Source organism: Carica papaya, chromosome 3 (genome assembly GCF_054855325.1).
Source record: "Carica papaya isolate Zhongbai chromosome 3, ASM5485532v1, whole genome shotgun sequence".
Lineage (NCBI taxonomy): Eukaryota > Viridiplantae > Streptophyta > Magnoliopsida > Brassicales > Caricaceae > Carica > Carica papaya.
Genome location: NC_142311.1, coordinates 6,365,279 through 6,386,009, shown reverse-complemented (window position 1 = coordinate 6,386,009; position 20,731 = coordinate 6,365,279). Strand labels below are relative to the sequence as shown.

The window sequence follows — 20,731 nt, the reverse complement described above, 5'->3', positions numbered from 1 at the left end:
GGTTAATTCCACTTTCTATATTTTTGGTGGTGTGGAAGGAGAGAAATTTGAGAGCTTTTGAGAGCATTGAGAAGGATTTTGTGAGTATTAGGGATACTTCGCTCCACACATTTGGCTGTATGTTTTTGGGCCATGATATCAAGGAGATCGAGGATTTTGGGGATGTTTTTGACTTTTTGATTGACATGTAAATCATTGTATATGGATGTACCAACTTGATATATTATTAATAATACTTCTCTATTATTTCCAAAGAAAAAGTGTGAAACCTATATCCTATCTTTCCCCACCACTAATCCCTTCACTTTATTTCGCTCATTTGCTCTATACAATATCCTACTCAACATATTCACCACTTGGGTAAAGATGAAAGGGGATAGAGGATCCTCCGGCCTCAACCCTCTCCATGACTAGAACATTTGTGCCAACCCTTAAAAAAAATTGGAACCTGGTTAAAATGGTCTCTTTGGTAAGTTTTTCATTAATGGTAAATTTGTAGCAAGCGTAGTCGTAAGTTTTTCATTAATGGTAAATTTGTAGCAAGCGTAGTCCTTGCTTTGTTTTTCCTTATATTGAAATCTCACAAGGCAAATGATGTGAAGCGCTTTAGGGCTATCATCTTGGTTAGCTGCATATGCAAATTAAATGGGATGGTTCTAGCTCTTAGACTAAGCAAGGAGGTGGGCAGCATTTTAGTGAAAAATTAGCCTTTGTGGAGAAGACAAATCGTTTATGCATGCTAATGGCTTATGAAGTGGTTGAGGCAGCTAAGAAGAGGGTTTATTCAAGGATGTTATGTAAGTTTGACGTAGAAAAAGTTTATGATGACTTTGCCAAGGAGTTTTGGTTATACCTTCTCCGATGGATGTAAATGGTGCAAGGAAAAGAAAATTCCATCTCTTTAGTTCCTTTGCATTCTAATTAATGGCATGCCTCCTAATTTCTAGCATGCTTCCACTTCCGTAAGTAAAAATGTTTAGCATGTATTATGTTCACCTTAACTATATGCAAAATAACAAAAAGCAAAACCTATCCACGTTGATCATTTAGGTCTGAGCAAACTAATTTAAAAATGCAGTTCAACGCGAGAACTCAAGCACAGGGAACAAATAAAAGCAATTGACAAAATATAAGTACAAACCTGAAGTGCCAATTCTCTTGTAGGAGTGATTACAAGTGCACGTAAATGGCCTTTTAGAGTGTTTTTTTCCACTCCATCCCCTTTCTCCACAACCATTTTGTTAACCTTTTCTTGTTCTTCCAAAAATCGTTGTAGGATGGGCAAACCAAAAGCAAGAGTTTTCCCCGACCCAGTCTCTGCAGCCCCAACAACATCCTACCAAGGTAAAACAACCATGGTGAGACATTTTTATTCAAAATGCAGCATAAATTAGAAAAATCTTTTCTAACCTTTCCTTGATGAGCTGCAGCAGGAATGCAAGCTCTCTGTATTGGTGTAGGTTCCTTAAATCCCAACCTGCATATTGATTTCATAATTTGAGGATGGAGTCTTAACTCATTCCACGCACTAAATTCGAGCCGAAATGCAGCTTCATCTTCATCAACAAATTCGTCTCTGTTTTCATCCTTCTCACTGTTGACTACAATAACAGGGCATAATTAGCAAGAAAATGTCTTTTTTTAGTCTCATCGAAGTTTCATGATCAAGATATCCTCAAATCTTTTAATAACAAAGACCAATCATCCATATCAGAACCTAAAAACAAGTTGGTTCAATTGGCATAAATGCTCATAAGTGAGCTAAGGGCCCCAGGTCCAATCCCTCTCTACAACACTAAAAAAACATTCATCTTGAACAAAGTAAACTAAGTTCAACAATTAAACATTTAACAACTAGAGAAAATAATCAAAGTCTGCTGAAGATAATGTTTTTAAATAAAAAGTATAAACTGTATATATTAAATCAATGGTAACAAAGGGATGTCACCCATGTACAAGAATATTTACAAGTCAGTAAGTATATCTATAAAAGTCCCAAAATCCTCCACCTTATCAATATCAAGTCCTAAGATCAAAAAGCTCGTATAGTGCGACCATCTATCCCTAACCTTAGTTATCTCCCCTTCAATTCCCTCAAAAGCTCTACAGTTTCTTTCTTTCCATATTACAATTTTCCTCCCCTTGTTGAATCCTTCCCAAGCCCATAATTCATCTCTCACCATGCCTGCAATAAACTAGCTAATACCCAACAAGCCATAGACCATAGTCCATAGATTATAGACCACCAGACACCATAAAAGAATATGATTACATGACTCTACTTCACTTTTGCACAGAAAGCAACCATTTACTAGAATTCTTCCCCTCCTTATTAGTTTATCAATGGTCAAAATGCACTCTCTTCCCGCCTCCCACGCAAAAAAAAAAAGGTACTCTAGGAGACATCTGCTTAGCCATAAACTTGATATCTTCTTCCTCATTATTTTTAACCAGGTAATTATAGGAGGATTTGACCGTGAATACACCTTTCTTCTTAAGTTTCCAGAGTGGTTGATACCTCTGTTCTCATTCAAGTTCGCTGTAACAAGTGACCTGAGCAATGTCTCATACTCTTCAATTTCCCAGTCATTGAGGTTTCTAATTACATAGATGGTCCATTCCCTACTTCCCTCCCCACCTTATTCAACAGTGATATTCTTTGACTGTGCAATAGCATAGATCTTAGAAAATTGAGTATTGAACCTTCCCCCTTTAACCCAATCATCTATCCAAACAAGATGTTGTTCCCTTTCCCAACCTTCCAACTGATTCCTGAAGATAATCACAAGCAAATCCTAGTCTAGCAATAATCTATTAACAAATTATAACAAGAATAATGATCACATTGATCTAGAATTACTCTGCAGAACCAAGCACCTTATCACTAAAAAAAAATACACCATCATAAAGGCAACAAATTAGAAAATGCAAGTTGGGCTCTTAAACAAGCTAATGATATTAAGTAACAAAATATAAATGCAAGTTAGGCTCATAAACAAGCTAACAATATTAAGTAACAAAAGAGCAAGTTTCTAAAAAGAATCATAAAGCCAACAGAATAGAACATGCAAGTTGGGCTCTTTAACAGGCTAAGAATATTAAGTAACAAAAAAGGAAGCTTCTAGGTTTGGAACCGCTTTTTTATTGTTTGATATTGAGGAGAGCAAATGCCTGCCCTTAAAAGCTCTTCGACTATTTATGTCTTTTCTTCCATGAGACCCAAAAACTTGTTAACAGGCTAAGAATATTAAATAACAAAAAAGGAAGCTTCTAAAAAGAGGCTTGTCTCTCATACTGTTAACAAGTTTTTGGGTCTCATGGAAGAAAAGACATAAATAGTCGAAGAGCTTTTAAGGGCAGGCATTTGCTCTCCTCAATATCAAACAATAAAAAAGCGGTTCCAAACCTTGTTTTAAATGCCACTCTCCCCTATCTAGAGGACCCCATAGCTATTTTGTCCAATACTTTTGAGTAAATCTTTCAACATGAACACCAACCCCTTGTGCCTTGCAGGTGAGTTTCTTTTTTTGAATGAAAAGGACAATATCATCAAGAGGCACCAACAAGTTGCTGCCCATATACATTTACAAAAGGTTAGGCATCAATATCAACCAAGATCTCCAAGTCCTCATCATAAAAGATTGCTGCCACATCAATGAAATACTTAATGAATCGAACCAAGTCGTCATCATTCTTGTGAATGAATTTCTTTTCCTTCTCAAAAACACAAACAAAAGTCTCTGTTTAGTTTAAGACACTGAGAGGTCAAATCACTATAGATTCCTTCTTCTGTTTCCTTTTTTTTTTTTGGAAATAAAAGTATTGTAAATTTATAGGTACCAAAGAGGTACCACCCATTTACACCTCATTTACAGCCCAATCAAATGATCCATGACATTGCCAAGATCCTCAAATCCATCAATGTCATTACCCAAAATAATAGAACCAAAAATGTATATCCATCTATACCTAATGATAGAAAAATCCTTTTCAACCCCTTCAAAGCTCTAGCATTCCTCACTTTTCAAACAATCCAAAAAACAGTAATAGGGATAATCATTAAATATTTTTTCTTTCTACATAACCCAGCCCATCCCATAATTCTTTCTTCTGTTTCTTAATGGCCAATTATGTCCACACCTCACTTCAACATGCTTTTGATGGAACTTCTCTAACCCACACCATTTAGTCCTCTCACATTCCATGAAATGATTTTGTTAATTATCATAAAATTTTCATCAAACTTTTCCAGCATTCCACTCTAGGTTGGTGTTCCTCTTTGTAATTATTAACAGAAAACTCCAAGTGCCTCAATTCCCTACCACTTCATCTTCCACCACTATTCTTTGTTGTAGGAGTAGGTGACGTTTGACCAACACTTCAATCAAAGATGGCTTGCCATTAAATGGCTCTTATAGGTCCATAACTTGATCTTCAAACCAGTCAACCAAATACCCAAAAAGTGGCTCAAATTTCACTTTTAACAACACCCAGTCAGAAAGCAAGCAAGGGGCCAACTTTAGTAGGGTAGACAAGAACAGAAGATCCATTAGTCTCTCCAAGAAATTCATTACAACATTTCACAACCCTAAATATCTTGGCAGAACATTCAACTTCTACACCCAACTAATTCTTCAAAGAGCTCAGCAAATAGAGATAAGCTGCATGAGGGGGTTGTTGTAGCCCCTAGATCAGAAATAGCACCTTCAGCAGTTTATAAATTGAAAACCAACTCACATCCATTTGCTTCAGACAACTCAAAGCAACTCCAAGAAAACTTGTGTGACAACATTAAACAGCATAAGAGGAAAATGAAGAAATATGGGATCTCCAAAAATGTCTTAGAAACTATTCGCCACTAAGGTCTCTCAAGCAGCCAAATACTTGGGCTTAATGAGTAAAGAGGAGCCACAGTCCCAATCAGCTAAAAGGAAGACTTAACGGGTTGTCGTTGTCACTTAGGACTTCTGCCTCTTTGATGCCTCTTTCTCTATTTGTATTTTTAATCGGGGATGACTCTAACATTACGGACTGCACTAGATGCTGAAAGGGCCTTAGCATAGATTGTTAAGGTGTCACCATTGTAACCTTAACCACAACCACAACACCACAAGGGGGACAATCAAACTCATGCAAAGCAACACACTCTCCAATCAATCTGCTTTAAGCAAAGAAGGAGCTTTACTCACTAAGGAAGGATGTACACAAATTGATGCCCATGACATTTTATTCTTTCCTTTTTGAAAATCCAACCAAGAAATCCATGCCACGGCATTAAGCGCCATAACTCATCTATGTATGTTCAAGAAGTAACATTCTGCAAGAACCTCCAGCATTCACTAAACTAAACTCCAGAGAATTCCCTATTTCCTTTCTCCCCAAACACATCGAAAGCTCTTCATCACCCTAGATAGTATACCTTCATGCAGAAGGAATCACTAAGTGACTAAAATAGCCATCAAACCTACAAATCAAACGAAAGCAATTTTTGTGAGCCTCGAACTACTGTCAACTTTCCCTTTAAGACTATCTTAAAAGACTTCCATCTATCACTAGGAGCTTCCTAGGAGAGAAGAACCTCATGGATGCTAAGAACAAGAAAGGAGGGATGCTGTGAGGAGACTTCAACCCACAGTCCAGAGGCAAGCCAATGGCTACTTTGGGGAGGGAGGAGGGAGAGAAAGAGAGAGGAATATCCTTCTAAACAAATGAACAAACCAAAGACAATGACATGGGATAAACATATTAGCTAAAGGTATATGATAAACATAGTTCATCAAACCAAGTTTACTTGTCTGTAAGTTCACAAGAAATCATATGATATGTACTTTAATAGATCTCTAAATTGCAAAATACAATGAAAAGATTGAAAGAAAAAAAAAGAACATATGGCAATAAATTTCACTAATAAAAGATGGAAATCAAAGTAAACACAGATGGATATCGACTTCACTAATTACCAAAGCAGTTGTGACATTTCACATATGAAGAAGTTATGTAGCAAAAGAATTTCCTTTGCTAAAATATAAAAGGCTAAGGACGTTAAACAACATCAAATCATTAGGATTAAATAGATATATGTTCCAAAAGAAATGAACAATGCCTAGGGCCACAAATAGCTAAATGTTTTTGTAAAAATGTAATATTTATGATAAAATAAATAAATAATAAGAAAGAACAAAGCATCCTCATATGAGAGGGAAAAAAGAAAACAAAATAAGATCAGAAAATAAAAGAAAGGACTCAAGACCTAATAGCCTCCCAATTCCTTTTCAAACTAAACAATGATAACTTTTCCAAGAAAGTAAAATTGATCCAAAAAAGTTGATTAAGATGAATTTGACATGAAAAAGATCTTAAAAGTATGAAGCATTTACTCGATGAAGATTTCTTTTTCTTTCGTGATTCCTTTTCCTTCTTCTTCTTCTTTTTTTTCTTCTTAGTCTTCAAATTTTCTTCCTTTCCATCTTTCTCTGTTATGCCACCATTAACCACCTCAGCAACTCTCTTATCACCATCTTCACCATGCTTCTGTTTCTTTGATTTTGGTATTTTGCTTGGCTTTTCCCTTTCAGATTTAGGAAATTCTAAACTATAATCGGCTTCATCAATTTCTTCAAGTGAAAGAAAACCTGCAAATTTTAATAAAAATGACAAAACAGGAATGATATAAAATTTAGAACATAACCATGAGAACATCAATTGAGAGAATAAAAGTCACAAACAACCAACAAACTAAAATTGGATAACACATTCCATGAACTTTGTAAAGAACATAAGCTATCAGAAAATGACCTTAAAAGTTCCAAAATCAAACTCTCTTTCCTAACAAAGAGTTGAAAACATAACCTAACAAACAAACTCATATATCGAAGGCCCAGAAACCCAACTTTGTTTGGCTCCTAAATAAAAGTATTTATGTTCTAACTTCAATTTATGGTAAAGGGCATAAAATAGTTTTGAAACAACTAAAAGCTAATGTATAACTATTTTCCCTTAAAGTACGTATAACAATCCAATTTATTGGAATAACACTCGACCTTTGAAATTAAAGTACCCTAAACTTCAATATATGGTAAAGAGCATAAAATAGTTTTGAAACAACTAAAAGCTAATGTATAACTATTTCCCCTTAAAGTACGTAGAACAATCCAATTTATTGGAATAACAGTCGACCTTTGAAATTAAAGTAACCTTTGCAATTAAAGTACCCTAAACCCCACATAAGACACAAAAACCGCTTAAGAGATGAGTCCCATTCCCCCATTACAGCTCCAAAAGAAAATTTGTATGCATAAGTAGTCACCTATTCTCCATACCAAAAGATCCTGAGGAATAAATTAAAAGAAACAAACTGAAACAAGCAAAAAAAAAAAATCAAATGTGTTATTCTTCTTTTATGCGGGGTCTGTGCATGTCTAGCTTTCTTGAGAAATAAACAGCGAGAAACCTTACCTCCGTCGAGTTCACCGGAGCCAATGAAGAGAGAAGAGAAATGTTCGTTATCCTCATTAACAGAGAGAGAAGAGTTCCAAGTAAGTGAGTCAAATCGATCCCGTTCTGAGTCGCGATGAGTTATCTTTCTCTTTTGAGTTTTGGTTTTCTTTGATAATTGAGAAGGAACAGTTTCTCGTTCTTCTGGCGATTCTGCGGCGGCCATGGCTGCAAAGGAAGCGAGCACACACTGATTAGACCAATAACAGCAACAAAGAATAAATACATAAACTACAAGAGAGAATTATATTTGACCAATTTGCTTTTCAAAATTGCAAAATCAAGTCTTCTTTGCTTAGATGACCAGAAAACAATTTTGTAATCAAATATTCTATTGTATACACATGCACAAGCTTCATCTTCTTTACAAGAAAATAAACAGGGGTTAGGAATTCAAAACCTGAAAATCATACAACTAATGTTTCTCCAAAAAAAATCATACAAATAAATCACATAGATGCCTATAAGTTTGGAATGCAAGCATGACTTGCAAAAGCAAAGTGCAAGAGAGCGGAGATTATATAACGTTGAAGAGGAAAAGCAGAGAACGGGGTAGAAATCGCGTATCGAGTCCAGGTGAAGGCAAAAGGCACGGCAGTGTGACTGCCCGCTGCCTGTCGCTGATATCAGTGACCTCAGAGTCGATGAAAGTAGCCATGGAGATTGAAGAATGTGTTGATTTGAGAAGATGAAGATACAAAAGCTGAAATAAGGTTAGGACTTCCAGTTTCGAGAACTAACCTCGGAACGATGATTCTATTGTCGTGGGCGCCGCCGCTGCTCTGTGAGAATATAAGAGAAACCGTGAATGAGTAGAGAGACTGATAAGCGTGCTATGTTTTTGGTTTTAGTAGCAAAGCGAAGGGTGAAGAAGGGAGGCCCGTCGGGAGCAACAGAAGAACTGGATTAATTTACAACTTAGTCCTCAACTTTGGATCTTATTTTCTAAGTAGTCCTTAACTTTATAAAGGTTTAAAATTGAACCTCAACTTTTTCAATTATATTGCAACTTCCCAAATAATATCACATTAGTAGAGAAGCTATAGAACTAAAAGAAATAGTTAGGTGCATCCAGCATTTGATTCATATGATACTTCTCTATTTTCGCCAAAATGGAGGTTTAATTTGTGTTTAGTATAAAAGTAAATATGTATTATGTTGTATTAAAAAAAAAAATTAAGCGGTTTACCTCTCGCTTTTATACACGTAATTTTATAGATCTTACTATATTTTTTTAGTTTTTTAAGAAATTTTAGTACTAAATGTTTTTTTTTTATTTGTTTATTTGTAATTAATATTTACTAGCAAAATATGAGAAAAATTAATTTTTAATTATAAAGCTTAATATGATTAATAAAAAAATTTAAAAATATATAGAAAAATGAGGCAAAACTTACAAAGTTGAGAACCACTAATTTATATAGGTATCTTAATTTTATGGCATAACTAGTTGGAAGTAAATGACATTTGTTAAATTTATATATGTTAGTTTTTTTATATTATCGAAATAATAAACATATGTTAATGTGAGATTATCTATCAACTGAAATAATTTAATATTTCATAATAGTACTTAAAAATTTATATTAAAAAAAATTAAGTTATCAATACATATTATTTAAATTTTATTTTGAATTATCATTTAAAGTCTATACAAATTAAACTATAAATCATTGTACTTAATCTTAATGTTTTGTTTTGTTTTATTGTTAAAAAATAATATATTCAAAACAATAAATAATTTTTAAAAAATATTATCAACTACTTTAATTATTATTAAGAATGTACTGCAGATATAATTAATAGGATGATATTTTATTAACTTACTTCTTCAAGTTATAATATCATATAAATGATATGTACTTCTTACGACGCATAATATTATTAATTTTGTGATTATTCTAGTATAGTATCTTCAATGGTAAAAAGTTATTTTTATGATTCAAAATATTGTAATAAGTGGTGAATTAAGATTTTTTCTACACAAAATTTTGATTGAATTTGACTATTTGTCATTTTTTTTTTTAACATTTAGTTTATTTTTACGTGACTCATACGAGAAAAAACTCCTAAATCCTATAAAGGAGAACAATTCAATGAGTTAATTGCGGAATTGTCTTTTTACTTCACTTTACTTTATTTTTTTTATCTAGTAATGATTTGAGTCTTATTATATTTGTAAATTGTATTGCCTGATCGTTGTGATTGACTAAAAAAAGTTAGTAAAATATTTATTTTAATATTATTGATCCGAAATTTTAAGTTTATAAGCTATAAAAGATAAATTCTTAAAATCTACCTTTTTTTAGGTTTACAATTATTCTTGTTAATTGGGAGTTGCTAAAAACATTAATGAAATAATTTTTTTTTATATTAGATTTAAATATGGGAGCACTATGATGTTCTCTAAAATTTATAAAAGTGATTTTAATATAAAAAGTAATATTATGTTTAATTAATTTACTATAAATTGGATAATAAAGATTAAAATAATAAAAATTGTAGAATAATAAAAAAATAAAATTTCATTTAATTATTTTATATGTTTCATTGAATATAAGTGATCATTCTAATTCAGTCTTTAATTGTTAATTAAAAATATTTAAATAATTTATAGGTAAAAATAAATTAGAATTATTAATAATAAATTATGATAATTTTTTATTTTAAAAGTATTATATTAGTAAATTAATAAGACAAATTTAATAGAATACACTAGTTAAGAATATTATTAACTTTCTATAAAAATATTTATTGTTTCCTACAGAATATATTATTTTTTAACGAGTAATTTTTATTTAAAATTATAAATTTTTATTTAGTGCTACTTTTATTTATTTAAAAAAGTAATTTATAAATACTTCTGTATTAAATATTTATTATTTATATAAAATTTATAACACAAATAAAATTATACTATGTAAACATTGTATTTCTAATACAAGATAAGGTCAAAATATTTGTAAAGAAAAAAAAAAGGATTAAAACTTGTATTGGAAATCCTACTGTTTTAAGAGAAGTAAAAAAGAAAATTAAAATCGACCACTGAAAACATAAACTCGCCCACCGTGGGGCTCGAACCCACGACCACAAGGTTAAGAGCCTTGCGCTCTACCGACTGAGCTAGACGGGCTCATGTCTCCAAAGTCAACCATTGAATATACAATAAAAATGTCCCTACCCTTAACCAGAAACCGCCTTCTCCCTCCTCAAAAGGAATCCATTTCATAAGCCTCCTCTGTTCTCCCTCTTCTGCATTTTCCCCAGTCTTCTCCTCCAAAAAAAGAAAAGCAACAAAGCTTTGGAGAGAAAGATCTTGACCTGACGATCTTTGAAACAATGATTCGTTATGAAAATAACAATGAATACCAAGAAGAAGACCTTCAAGAAAATGTGGATTTATCCCTCCTCCACATCAACAGATATAACGCGCTGTATCGCATTCTCCCTGGACCTCTTGTGGCTGCAGCTTCTCCTCCACCGTCTCCTCGGTCTCCAACGACAGCGCCCCTGCCTCCACCCCCACCAGCACCATGAAGCGCCCATCCCCTGAATCCTCCCTTTCCACTCAACCCAAACCCAAGAAACTCTTCTCACAACAACAAGACTCCAACCTATCCCTTCATGGCTTCTCCGAGATTTACCTTCCCTTGGCTTCATTCTCTAATCCCGCTCACACCCTCAACCGCTCCACCCCCGTTCTTCGTCGTTCCATTTCAGATCCTTACTCCTCCTATATGTGGATAGATTATAATATGTGAATAAAACGTAAAAAAATATAAAAATAATAATTTAATATTTGTGCTTATAAATTATATTATAAATTAAAAATTAAATTTAAAATATATGTGACAGTGAATTCTTAAATTAAAATTATCCGAAAATATGAAAACTCTATACGTATTCCTATCAAAATTAATATTTATTATTCAATTCTTTGATTAATGAAACATACCGATAGAACAATATGTTAAATATTTTTAATAAAATCTTAACAGAAAATTCACCGATATTTCTTTTTAATGTACAGCTGATTTTTAATTCTTTTCTCTCACTCTTCAAAAACCCCACTTTCTTTTTCTTTATAACACGGAAATATTTATATATATATCTCATATATATATGTTTATTCTTTTTAATTATTATTATTTAACAAAATAATTTTATAAACTAATTTAATTTTAAATTAAATTTTATAATAATCTCAGTTATTATAATAACCCACATATTATATTATTACATTAATAATATAATAACCAAAATATAAATATTAATTTTCTATTTTAAAAATAGAAAAATTCAATTTATCTAAAATATTAATTATATTTTCGGAGCTAGTAAAAAATATAATAATATTCCATCTAGACTAAAAAATTTATTTATTTGATTAAATTAAATTGTCTAATTTAATTCTCAAATAATTAAAATAATTAATCTATTTAGCAAAAATCAAAATTTTTATTAGTGTGCGACCCCATAGGTTCAACACTAAACCGGTAAAAATTGGTCAAACTAATTTACTAATTAAGGTTGGCATATAACAGCACTGTTCAACGACCGGATAGTATGAAATGTACAATTACTCTAAAAAATCTGTTAAAAAAATATTTAATATTTCTTTCCGTTATTATTGCTCTGCATTAATCCTAGGATATGGTTTAACCGTCAAATCTCAATAGATAGCCAACTATATTTCATGTCAATTATAATTGACTAATGAATGACATTAGAAACTATTTTCTTCTTTCATTCAACTATTCTGCCCAATGTCTTAATTTAGTTATTATAATAAATAATAACATAGAGTTTAAACTTATTACCCAAGTTAACATATTCCGTCTTGACCAATCATTAATTTTACAAGAATTTAATCACACTCAATATTCTTTCAACCACAGTTCTATGAATATAAGTATGCATAATCAAAGTATAATAAATGACTTATCAATTACCATGATGATCTCAGGTCTAAGAAAATTCTTACATCTTATTAAAATAAGAGAATACTTTATTGATAGTTTAAGATAATATTAACTATTAGAAATTCTCAATTTGGTCAGTTTAATGATCATATCTCCATATGCATCATCTATGTATATGATTTAATTAATGAGATTAATTAATCTTTATATTATAAAAACTATCACATATATATTAGTTTTACCGGATCATTAATGTCCCATTTTTATGATCCAACGACTAAGAATATTTTAAATTAAATTATAAAAGGTTTTACTCTCATTATCAAGATCCACATTTTGATGTAAAACTTACAAATTTAATTAAGAACTTTATTACATAAATTAAACATATCATATATTAAAATAAATTATCAAATAATAATGTATTCAATATATTACACGAATAATTGGATCGTGATCACAACACTTATATCTCCAACATCTGTATCCTTCATGTGGACACGAATTAGATAATTGGATAAAGTCCCCCCCTGAGAATCCAAGAATAGAAGCTAGTAATAACGAGATAGCTCCCGCAACCTTCTCTATGCCGAAGGGAAGTGGGCCTTCTGCATTCCCGCCATTGCCACCCTTTCTGATGAGATCGGTGTCTGACCCGAATCTGTCACCCGCTAAGACATCTTCGATGAGTAGTGATTTCATCAAGGAGGAGAATCTCGATTGTAAAGTTAATTACTTTGATTCTTGTCTCATCATGATGTGAATTCTTGGTCGTATACATGGTGTTTTCAATTTTTAGTCAAACGTCTGGCAAGAACTTTCTTCTTAGAGCTACTCCAACATAATTGTGTTTTATATAATAGGTGGATTTTTTTTTTGTGTGAATATGATCTAAGAGGTTAAAATTTGGTAATGGCAGAGGCTAAGGAGAGTGAAGGAACACATGAAGCAGATGAGTAAATGGTGCAACAAAGTGCTTCAAGATGGTGAAGATGCTTGTCCTGAACAGACACATGAGGCCCACTGATTAGCCTCTTGTATTGGTTAAGTTGATTTTGAGTTGAATTATGAAAGTGGTGGGTGTTGCAGGATAATCTTGAAGCATAATTTGAAGAAGCTGTGAGTGTGGAGAAACTTGGAGAGAGTTTAATTGTTCACTTCAAATGTCCCTACAGCAAAGCTTATCAAATCCTTCTCTCTAGAGGGCATTGTTATTACAAGCTCATGTAGTGATTTTAGTACTTTTGAGAATTACAGAGAAAACCCATGTGGTTGGAATGGATTATCCACTAGCCAGTGATTTTAGTAGCAGAAAAGATGGAAGACATAGAAGTATGTTTGTGAAAAGAGCAGTCATGTATGGTGTTGAGTGCAACAATCAAACTCCATGTTGCACCATTTACTCATCAGCTTCATTTCCTTAATTCTTCTCAACCTCTGCCATGTATGGTGTTGAGTGCAATTGTGTTTGTTTGATGTAAGTGTTGGGCAATGACTTTCATGTAACCTGAAAATCATTTAAAAGTAAAAAAGAAAATAATTTACATGGAACTGCAACCAAGTTTTGCCATGCATAGTTTATGAATAGGTGTTTTTATTCTCTTTTTGGGATACTAAGGGCATGTTTATGTTTTCATAAAATACATTATATTTTTATATTACATATATATAATTCTACTAATTATCTTTAAAAGAAAATTACTTTTCTAACCAGATATTTTGCTTTTGAACTCCATCTTTATTATTATAATCACTAATATAGGGACTCTAATGCTTAGATACACTCACACTCGAATTTTTCAAAATAAAAATTATAAAATATTAATTATATTACTTCCACAACATTTAGGAAGCGTTACATCTCTTTACAAATTGATTTTAATACGAGACTACCATAATTTAATAATTATAAGACTATATAAACTTTTAAATTATTGCACTAATGCAACTTCACATTTAATTTTATAGTACTTTGTGCCTTATAAAGTTGTTACCTGAAATGGATGTGAAAATATGAGGTGAGATTTCACAATCTCAGTAACTAGAGCACCACAACTAACTAGCAATTGAAATCTTAAAATGCATAATTTAAAGAGTATGTTTTTCATAAATTTATCGAAATAAAATAAATATACTGAAATAATTTCAATAAAAATAATTTTTAAACTTAAAAATAATAAATTACAGCCATTAATCAATAAAACATGAAGGGCACTTAATCTTTTAAAACTTTTACCATAATTAAATGGTAACTTAAACATATTTTTCCATGTTAACAAATTTTCACGCTTTCACCATTGCTTAAATGATACACAAATCTCATTTGTATAAATAAGTATACAAACTCCATAGATACACAAATTCTAGTCATGATACGTACACATGAGCATCATGGATACACAAACCCTGTCAATGAAAGGTACCAACCAACTCCATGGGTACACAAACCAATATCGTGGTAGGTACCAACGAACTCCATGGATTTCACTACACCCTAAACATATTTAGATGAGTACTAACAAATGGTGAACTTCACGAGTACACCATTTCTCATTTATCACTTTTGAAAAAAGCGCATAATTAGTTTACAGATTATGTTAATTTGACTTCTTTATAAGATATGAGAATTATGTTAAATTTGTAATACTCGGATTCGAAAAACGATTTGAAATAATTTTTTATTATTAAATTATTAATTTAAAATAATTAATCTATTTATTTTATTTTTATTTAAGTGAAATTTTGATAAAAAATAAATTAGAGACGAGATTGAAAATAATTTTTTTTTAAAACGGTAAAAATTTAGGTTCGATAAATGTCTTTGAAAGAAAAATTAGAAACAGTAGTTAAAGTACAAAAAGAGAAAGTTCGGCCACGTATGACTGCCCAGACACCTGTAAAGACCCGGAACTTAAAAGAAAATAAAGTCATAAATTAAATACGGAAGTGAAATAATAGAGTTTAGGGTTTACATTCTTTACACAATAATTTAGAATGTCCAATAGGGCTATGAGATCTCTTGTAAAATAACAAACAAAAATCAAATAAATAAACAAAAGACAAATAACTGAGTATTCTAAGACGATCTTCACTAGCTTTTGAAGGGAGTCCGGGTGGTGAACTATTCACAACTCTCTTGTTAATCGGGATCTGGATCTTGATCCTCATGATATGAAATAATTAATGAAATGGTGAGCTACACTAAACTAGTAAGAATATAACACTACTCACCGATATAGAAACTGAAGATTGGTAAAAATCATAAAAATAACCAATAGACATCTTGATTTAAGTAAATTCATTTATCATAAAGAAAACTGTTTATTGCATATATTCACTATTGTGAGATTTTCAAAATCGACCTATAGGGATAATAACTCAAATAACATTATAATATCATATTCAAGTGAGCAAGAACAACAATTTTTTTTTTTGCCTATTAGTATTCCTAGAGGTCCATAGGGATGTCCCATTACGTGTGAACCAATATCTAACATTGTCAACTAACCGGCTGTCTCCGTACCCCATCTGGTATGAGCGCCAAAAATATTATCCCTCAATACCTTATTCGATATAAAGGCGAATCAGGTCGTCCCCATACTTTTTCTGGTATGAGAAAACGTTTACGATAGCGTTCCCTATGTATTCGATCCGTCCACCATCTCCCATGATATTTAGTAAGACTACAATTCATTAATTCACATAACTAAATAATTAGTTACATAGGACAAAGAAATGAATAACTAACCGGTTTCAGCTCCATTAGTAATATGTAATTATTCTTAAAGTTTTTTAAATTATACAAATACCATATTATCGATTATTAATCTTCAATTCCATAACAAAGAATAAGGGGAGGGATTCTTACCTAAATTGTTTTCCACCATCTCCCAGGATATCTAGTCAGGCTGCCCACATTATCCATTTATCAATTCACATAATATTTTCGCCATTTTCCTTGGTCTCAATCATACAATCATACACAAACATGTAAACCAGTAATTGACACCAAACAAGATAACACAATATCGGGTTCACCATAATACAAATCATAACAAAAAAAATCATGATTCATGCATACGAGACCATAAAATAAATACATCAAATATTATACTACATTTAATAGTGAAAAATGGATCAAACAACAATTGACCAATAATGTATCAGATTTGGGCTCCATTGGCAACCTCAATCAATTATACATATCTATAAAGTCACAAAATACCGATTAATTATTTACTAAGCTTTAATGCCGTGATAGGAGATAGGGTGAGAGATCCTTACTTATTTCGGGGTCTGAAATCGGCTTTACGGTGCGCCTACGGGCTGTCCCTAAAATTTCTAAATTTTTTTACCTGAAAACTGAAACGCAGTACCGGTACCTGCACGTGTCCCAAAAGAAATCCCAAATCAGACCTAGGGCCCCTTTCGGCCAATATCGAAATTTCGGCACGGCGGCTCCGCCGCGCTCCGGCGATGGCGATCCGCCTCGGGTTGGCCATTTTTTGCCGTTTTTGGCCGAATTCGGCCAAACTTGCATTGGTCCCTGTGATAAAACAACCCTAGGGCCCTCGGTGGGCCAAAAAATCGAGACTTACCAGCGGCGGTGCTCTCGAGTGCGGCGGCTTCTCCGGCGCGAGTCGCATTTTGATGTTTTGCTCCGGTCAACCTGTAGAGAAAAGGACGGGGATCACAGTGATATAAAAATTGCATCGAACGGAGACCGGGAAGGGCGTCATCGGAGGCAAAAACAGAGGGAAGTCGCGGCGGTGCCACTGGATTTCGGCGGGATTTTCCGGCCGATTGGCCGGTGGTTTGGCTCCAATTTGATCATAGGCGGATTCAACATCGAAAAACGAGCCAGGGGGAGAAAATTTACCTCGATTGGCGGTCAAAAAATTCTTCGGTGTAGCGGCGGGTGGCGGCGGCCGGTTCTTCCGGCGTCTGGTTCTTCTTCTCCGGCAAGGCACTAGCGGCTAGGGTTTTATGGTCGGGTGTGGGTGAGGTTATTTATACCCTTCCCCTTTTAATCTCAACTGTCCATCAAGATTTAATCTGAACCGTTCGATCGTGATTTATTTGAGATTAAATCTGGGCCATTCGTGCATGATTGAATCTGGGCCATCCGTGCGCACATTTGATCTGGGCCGTACGTGCGCGCAGGAACGGATCTGGGCCGTCTGATCGTGCGCACGCGGATCGCCCACGTGGCCCATCTCGTGTCAGTGTTCCTTGCCACGCGGCGTGTCTTGGTTGGCCAGGGCTGCTGACGGGGCACAACTTTTTTAAATTGCCTTTTGACCTCCGGTTTTCGATTTTCTTTCAAAAACACCCCCAGAATCCAAATTTTCACCCTTTTTTCCAAAAATCAATTTCAATTAAATCCAAAAAATAATTTTACCCTATTTTATCATTATTATTATGTAAATTAAATTAAATTAAATTAAATTGAATTAAAATCTTATAAATTAAATATATAAAAAATTAAACTAAAATTCAAATACGAAAATATAAAATAATAATTTGGGTATTACAACTCTCCCCCCCTTAAAGAAATTTGGTCCCCCAAATTTGCCTCTTACTCTTGGTCGAATAAATGGGGATATTGGGCTCTAAAATATGATTCTAGCTCCCAGGTAGCCTCCCTGGGCGTGTGGTTCTGCCACACGATCTTTACAAATGATATTTTCCGGTTGCGGAGTATTCTGCTCTTTCGGTCCGTGATGCCAACTGGTACTTCTTCGTAAGATAAGTTCTCTTGGAGTGGAAACGATTCATGAGCCAAGACATGAGAGGGGTCCAGGTTGTACTTACATAGCATGGATACGTGGAACACATTGTGGACTCTGGAGAGCTCTGGAGGCAGTGCTAGTCTGTAGGCAGCAGTACCAATCCTGTCTAAGATTTCAAAAGGTCCAATAAATCGGGGGTTTAATTTTTCCCTCCTGCCGAACCTACTAATTCCCTTGAAAGGAGTGACCTTAAGAAATACCCAGTCGCCTTTCTCAAATGCTAGGTCTCTCCTCCGGGTATCTGTATAACTCTTCTGCCTACTCTGAGCTGTCTGAATGTTCTTTCTGATTTTAACTATTTTGGACGTGGTTTTCTCTACCAACTCTGGGCCGAATAATCTTCTATCACTCACTTCTTCCCAACAAATCGGTGATCTGCACGGGCACCCATATAACGCCTCATATGGAGCCATGCCGATGCTTGCTTGGTAGCTGTTGTTGTAGGCAAACTCTATCAGGGGTAGATGGTCGTCCCAATGGCCCCTAGAGTCAAGGACACAAGTTCGGAGCATATCCTCAAGTGTACGAATTGTCATTTCTGATTGTCCATCAGTCTGGGGATGGAAGGCAGTACTAAGAGACAACTTTATTCCTAAAGCTTGCTGAAAGCTACTCCAAAATCGAAAAGTGAACCTGGGATTCCTGTCGGATACTACTGTCACTGGAATTCTATGCAATCTGACTATTTCCCGGATATACATTTCTGTCAACTTGTCCAAGGGATCGGTCATCCTGATGGCTAGGAAGTGGGAAGACTTGGTAAGCCGGTCAACAATTACCCAGATGGCGTCATGCCCTTAACGTGCCTTGGGTAATCCCGTTACGAAGTCCATGACGATATGTTCTCACTTCCACTTCGGGATCGGTAAAGGCTGAAGTAATCCGCCTAGACATTGATGCTCTGCCTTGACCTGCTGACATACCAAGCATTTAGATACAAAGTCAGCTATGTCCCTCTTCATCCCATTCCACAAAAACTGGGGTCGCATACTTTGGTACATTTTGGTGCTTCTGGGATACATGGCAAACTTGGAGCTATGGGACTCTGTCATGATGTCTCTCTTTAACTCACTGTCTTCTGGGACACACACCCTGTCCTGGAATCAGAGTAACCCATCGTTAGAGATTCAGAATTCTGAGCTCGCTCCCTGTTATGCATCACTCTTGTGGGTTACTAGGGCGGGATCGACTGACTGGGCTTCCCTTATTTTTTGTATTAACTCGGGCTGGACGGTCATACGGCCCAAACATGCGACTCTCTTCAGGTTCTGAAGCTGAACCTGTTGTGTGGCCTCAATTTTCCTGCGTTCTAAAACCATTAAATGGGCTAAGATACCTGCATTTTTCCTGCTGAGGGCATCTGCCACCACGTTGCCCTTACCCGGATGACACAAGATATCACAATCATAGTCTTTAAGGAGTTTCATCCACCTTCTCTGACGCATGTTGAGATCCTTTTGAGTGAATATGTGCTTCAGACTCTTATGATCGGTATAAATATGGAAGGTCTCTCCATATAGGCGCCAAGTTTTTAAGGCGTGTATGATTGCGGCAAGTTTCAAGTCATGGGTGGGGTAATTCTTCTCATGATTCTTTAACTATCTGGACCCATAAGCTATAACCTTCCCATGCTGTATCAGGACACAACCCAGGCCTAGATAGGAGGTATCACTATAAAATGTATATCCCCCCGATCCACTCGGTAAAGCCAGTACAAGTGTAGTGGTCAGCCGCTCCTTTAATTCTGAAAAACTTCTTTCGTAGTCCTCATTCCACTCAAACTTGACATTCTTCTTTGTGAGTCGGGTTAGAGGAGCTGCTAGACTGGAGAATCCTTCAACGAACCTGCGGTAATAACTTGCCATCCCCAGGAAGCTACAGATTTCCTTAACTGATGTCAGATTCTCCCAGCCAAGTACCGCTTTAACCTTCTCGGGATTCACTGATACCCCTTCCTTTGATATGATATGTCCTAGGAAGGCGGTCTGCTCAAGCCAGAATCCACACTTGCTCAACTTTGCATATAACTTCTTTTCTCTAAGGACCTGCAGAACTTGGGCAAGATGGTGAGCATGTTCTTCTCTATTTTTTGAGTAGACTAAGATATCATCGATGAATACGATGACAAATTGATCCAAGAACTCTCTGAAGACCCTGTTCATCAGATCCATAAAGATTGCTGGGGCATTGGTTAGCCCAAATGGTATGATCACGAACTCATAGTGTCTGTACCTAATTCGGAAGGCCGTCTTGGGGATGTCTTCTGTTCTTATTTTCACCTGATGGTAACTTGATCGCAGGTCTATTTTAGAGAAGACCTGTGCACCCTGCAGCTGATTGAAGAGGTCATCAATCCGGGGAAGGGGATATTTATTCTTAATTGTAACCTTGTTCAACCCTCTGTAATCAATACACAGTCTCAACGTTCCATCTCCCTTCCTTGTAAAAGTGACTCCGGCACCCCAAGGGGACACACTGTGTCTAATAAAATCACTGTCTTGTAATTCAGTGATTTGTTTCCTC

The 20,731-nt window shown here is 34.5% G+C and overlaps 1 protein-coding gene, 1 non-coding gene and 1 pseudogene across 3 annotated transcripts in view; 1 reads left to right on the top strand and 2 right to left on the bottom strand.

The window, feature by feature from the left end:
• LOC110811489 (P-loop containing nucleoside triphosphate hydrolases superfamily protein) overlaps positions 1-8,388 on the bottom strand; it is a 37,904-nt gene extending 29,516 nt beyond the window's left edge. For both annotated transcript variants that reach the window (XM_088215325.1, XM_088215324.1), the window contains exons 1-5: positions 8,236-8,388; positions 7,456-7,662; positions 6,378-6,632; positions 1,411-1,601; positions 1,142-1,336 (exon numbers count right to left, since the gene is read on the bottom strand). In XM_088215325.1, coding sequence (XP_088071451.1) covers positions 1,142-1,336; positions 1,411-1,601; positions 6,378-6,632; positions 7,456-7,660 — 846 coding nt within the window. In that variant the 5' untranslated portion in view covers positions 7,661-7,662; positions 8,236-8,388. The remainder of the gene's footprint in view (positions 1-1,141; positions 1,337-1,410; positions 1,602-6,377; positions 6,633-7,455; positions 7,663-8,235) is intronic.
• A 2,060-nt stretch (positions 8,389-10,448) lies between these two features.
• LOC148266641 (uncharacterized) lies at positions 10,449-13,445 on the top strand (annotated as a pseudogene).
• Positions 10,555-10,627, bottom strand: TRNAK-CUU (transfer RNA lysine (anticodon CUU)). Its single transcript has one exon. It is a non-coding gene; the product is annotated as a tRNA-Lys (tRNA).
• Positions 13,446-20,731: the final 7,286 nt, after the last annotated feature.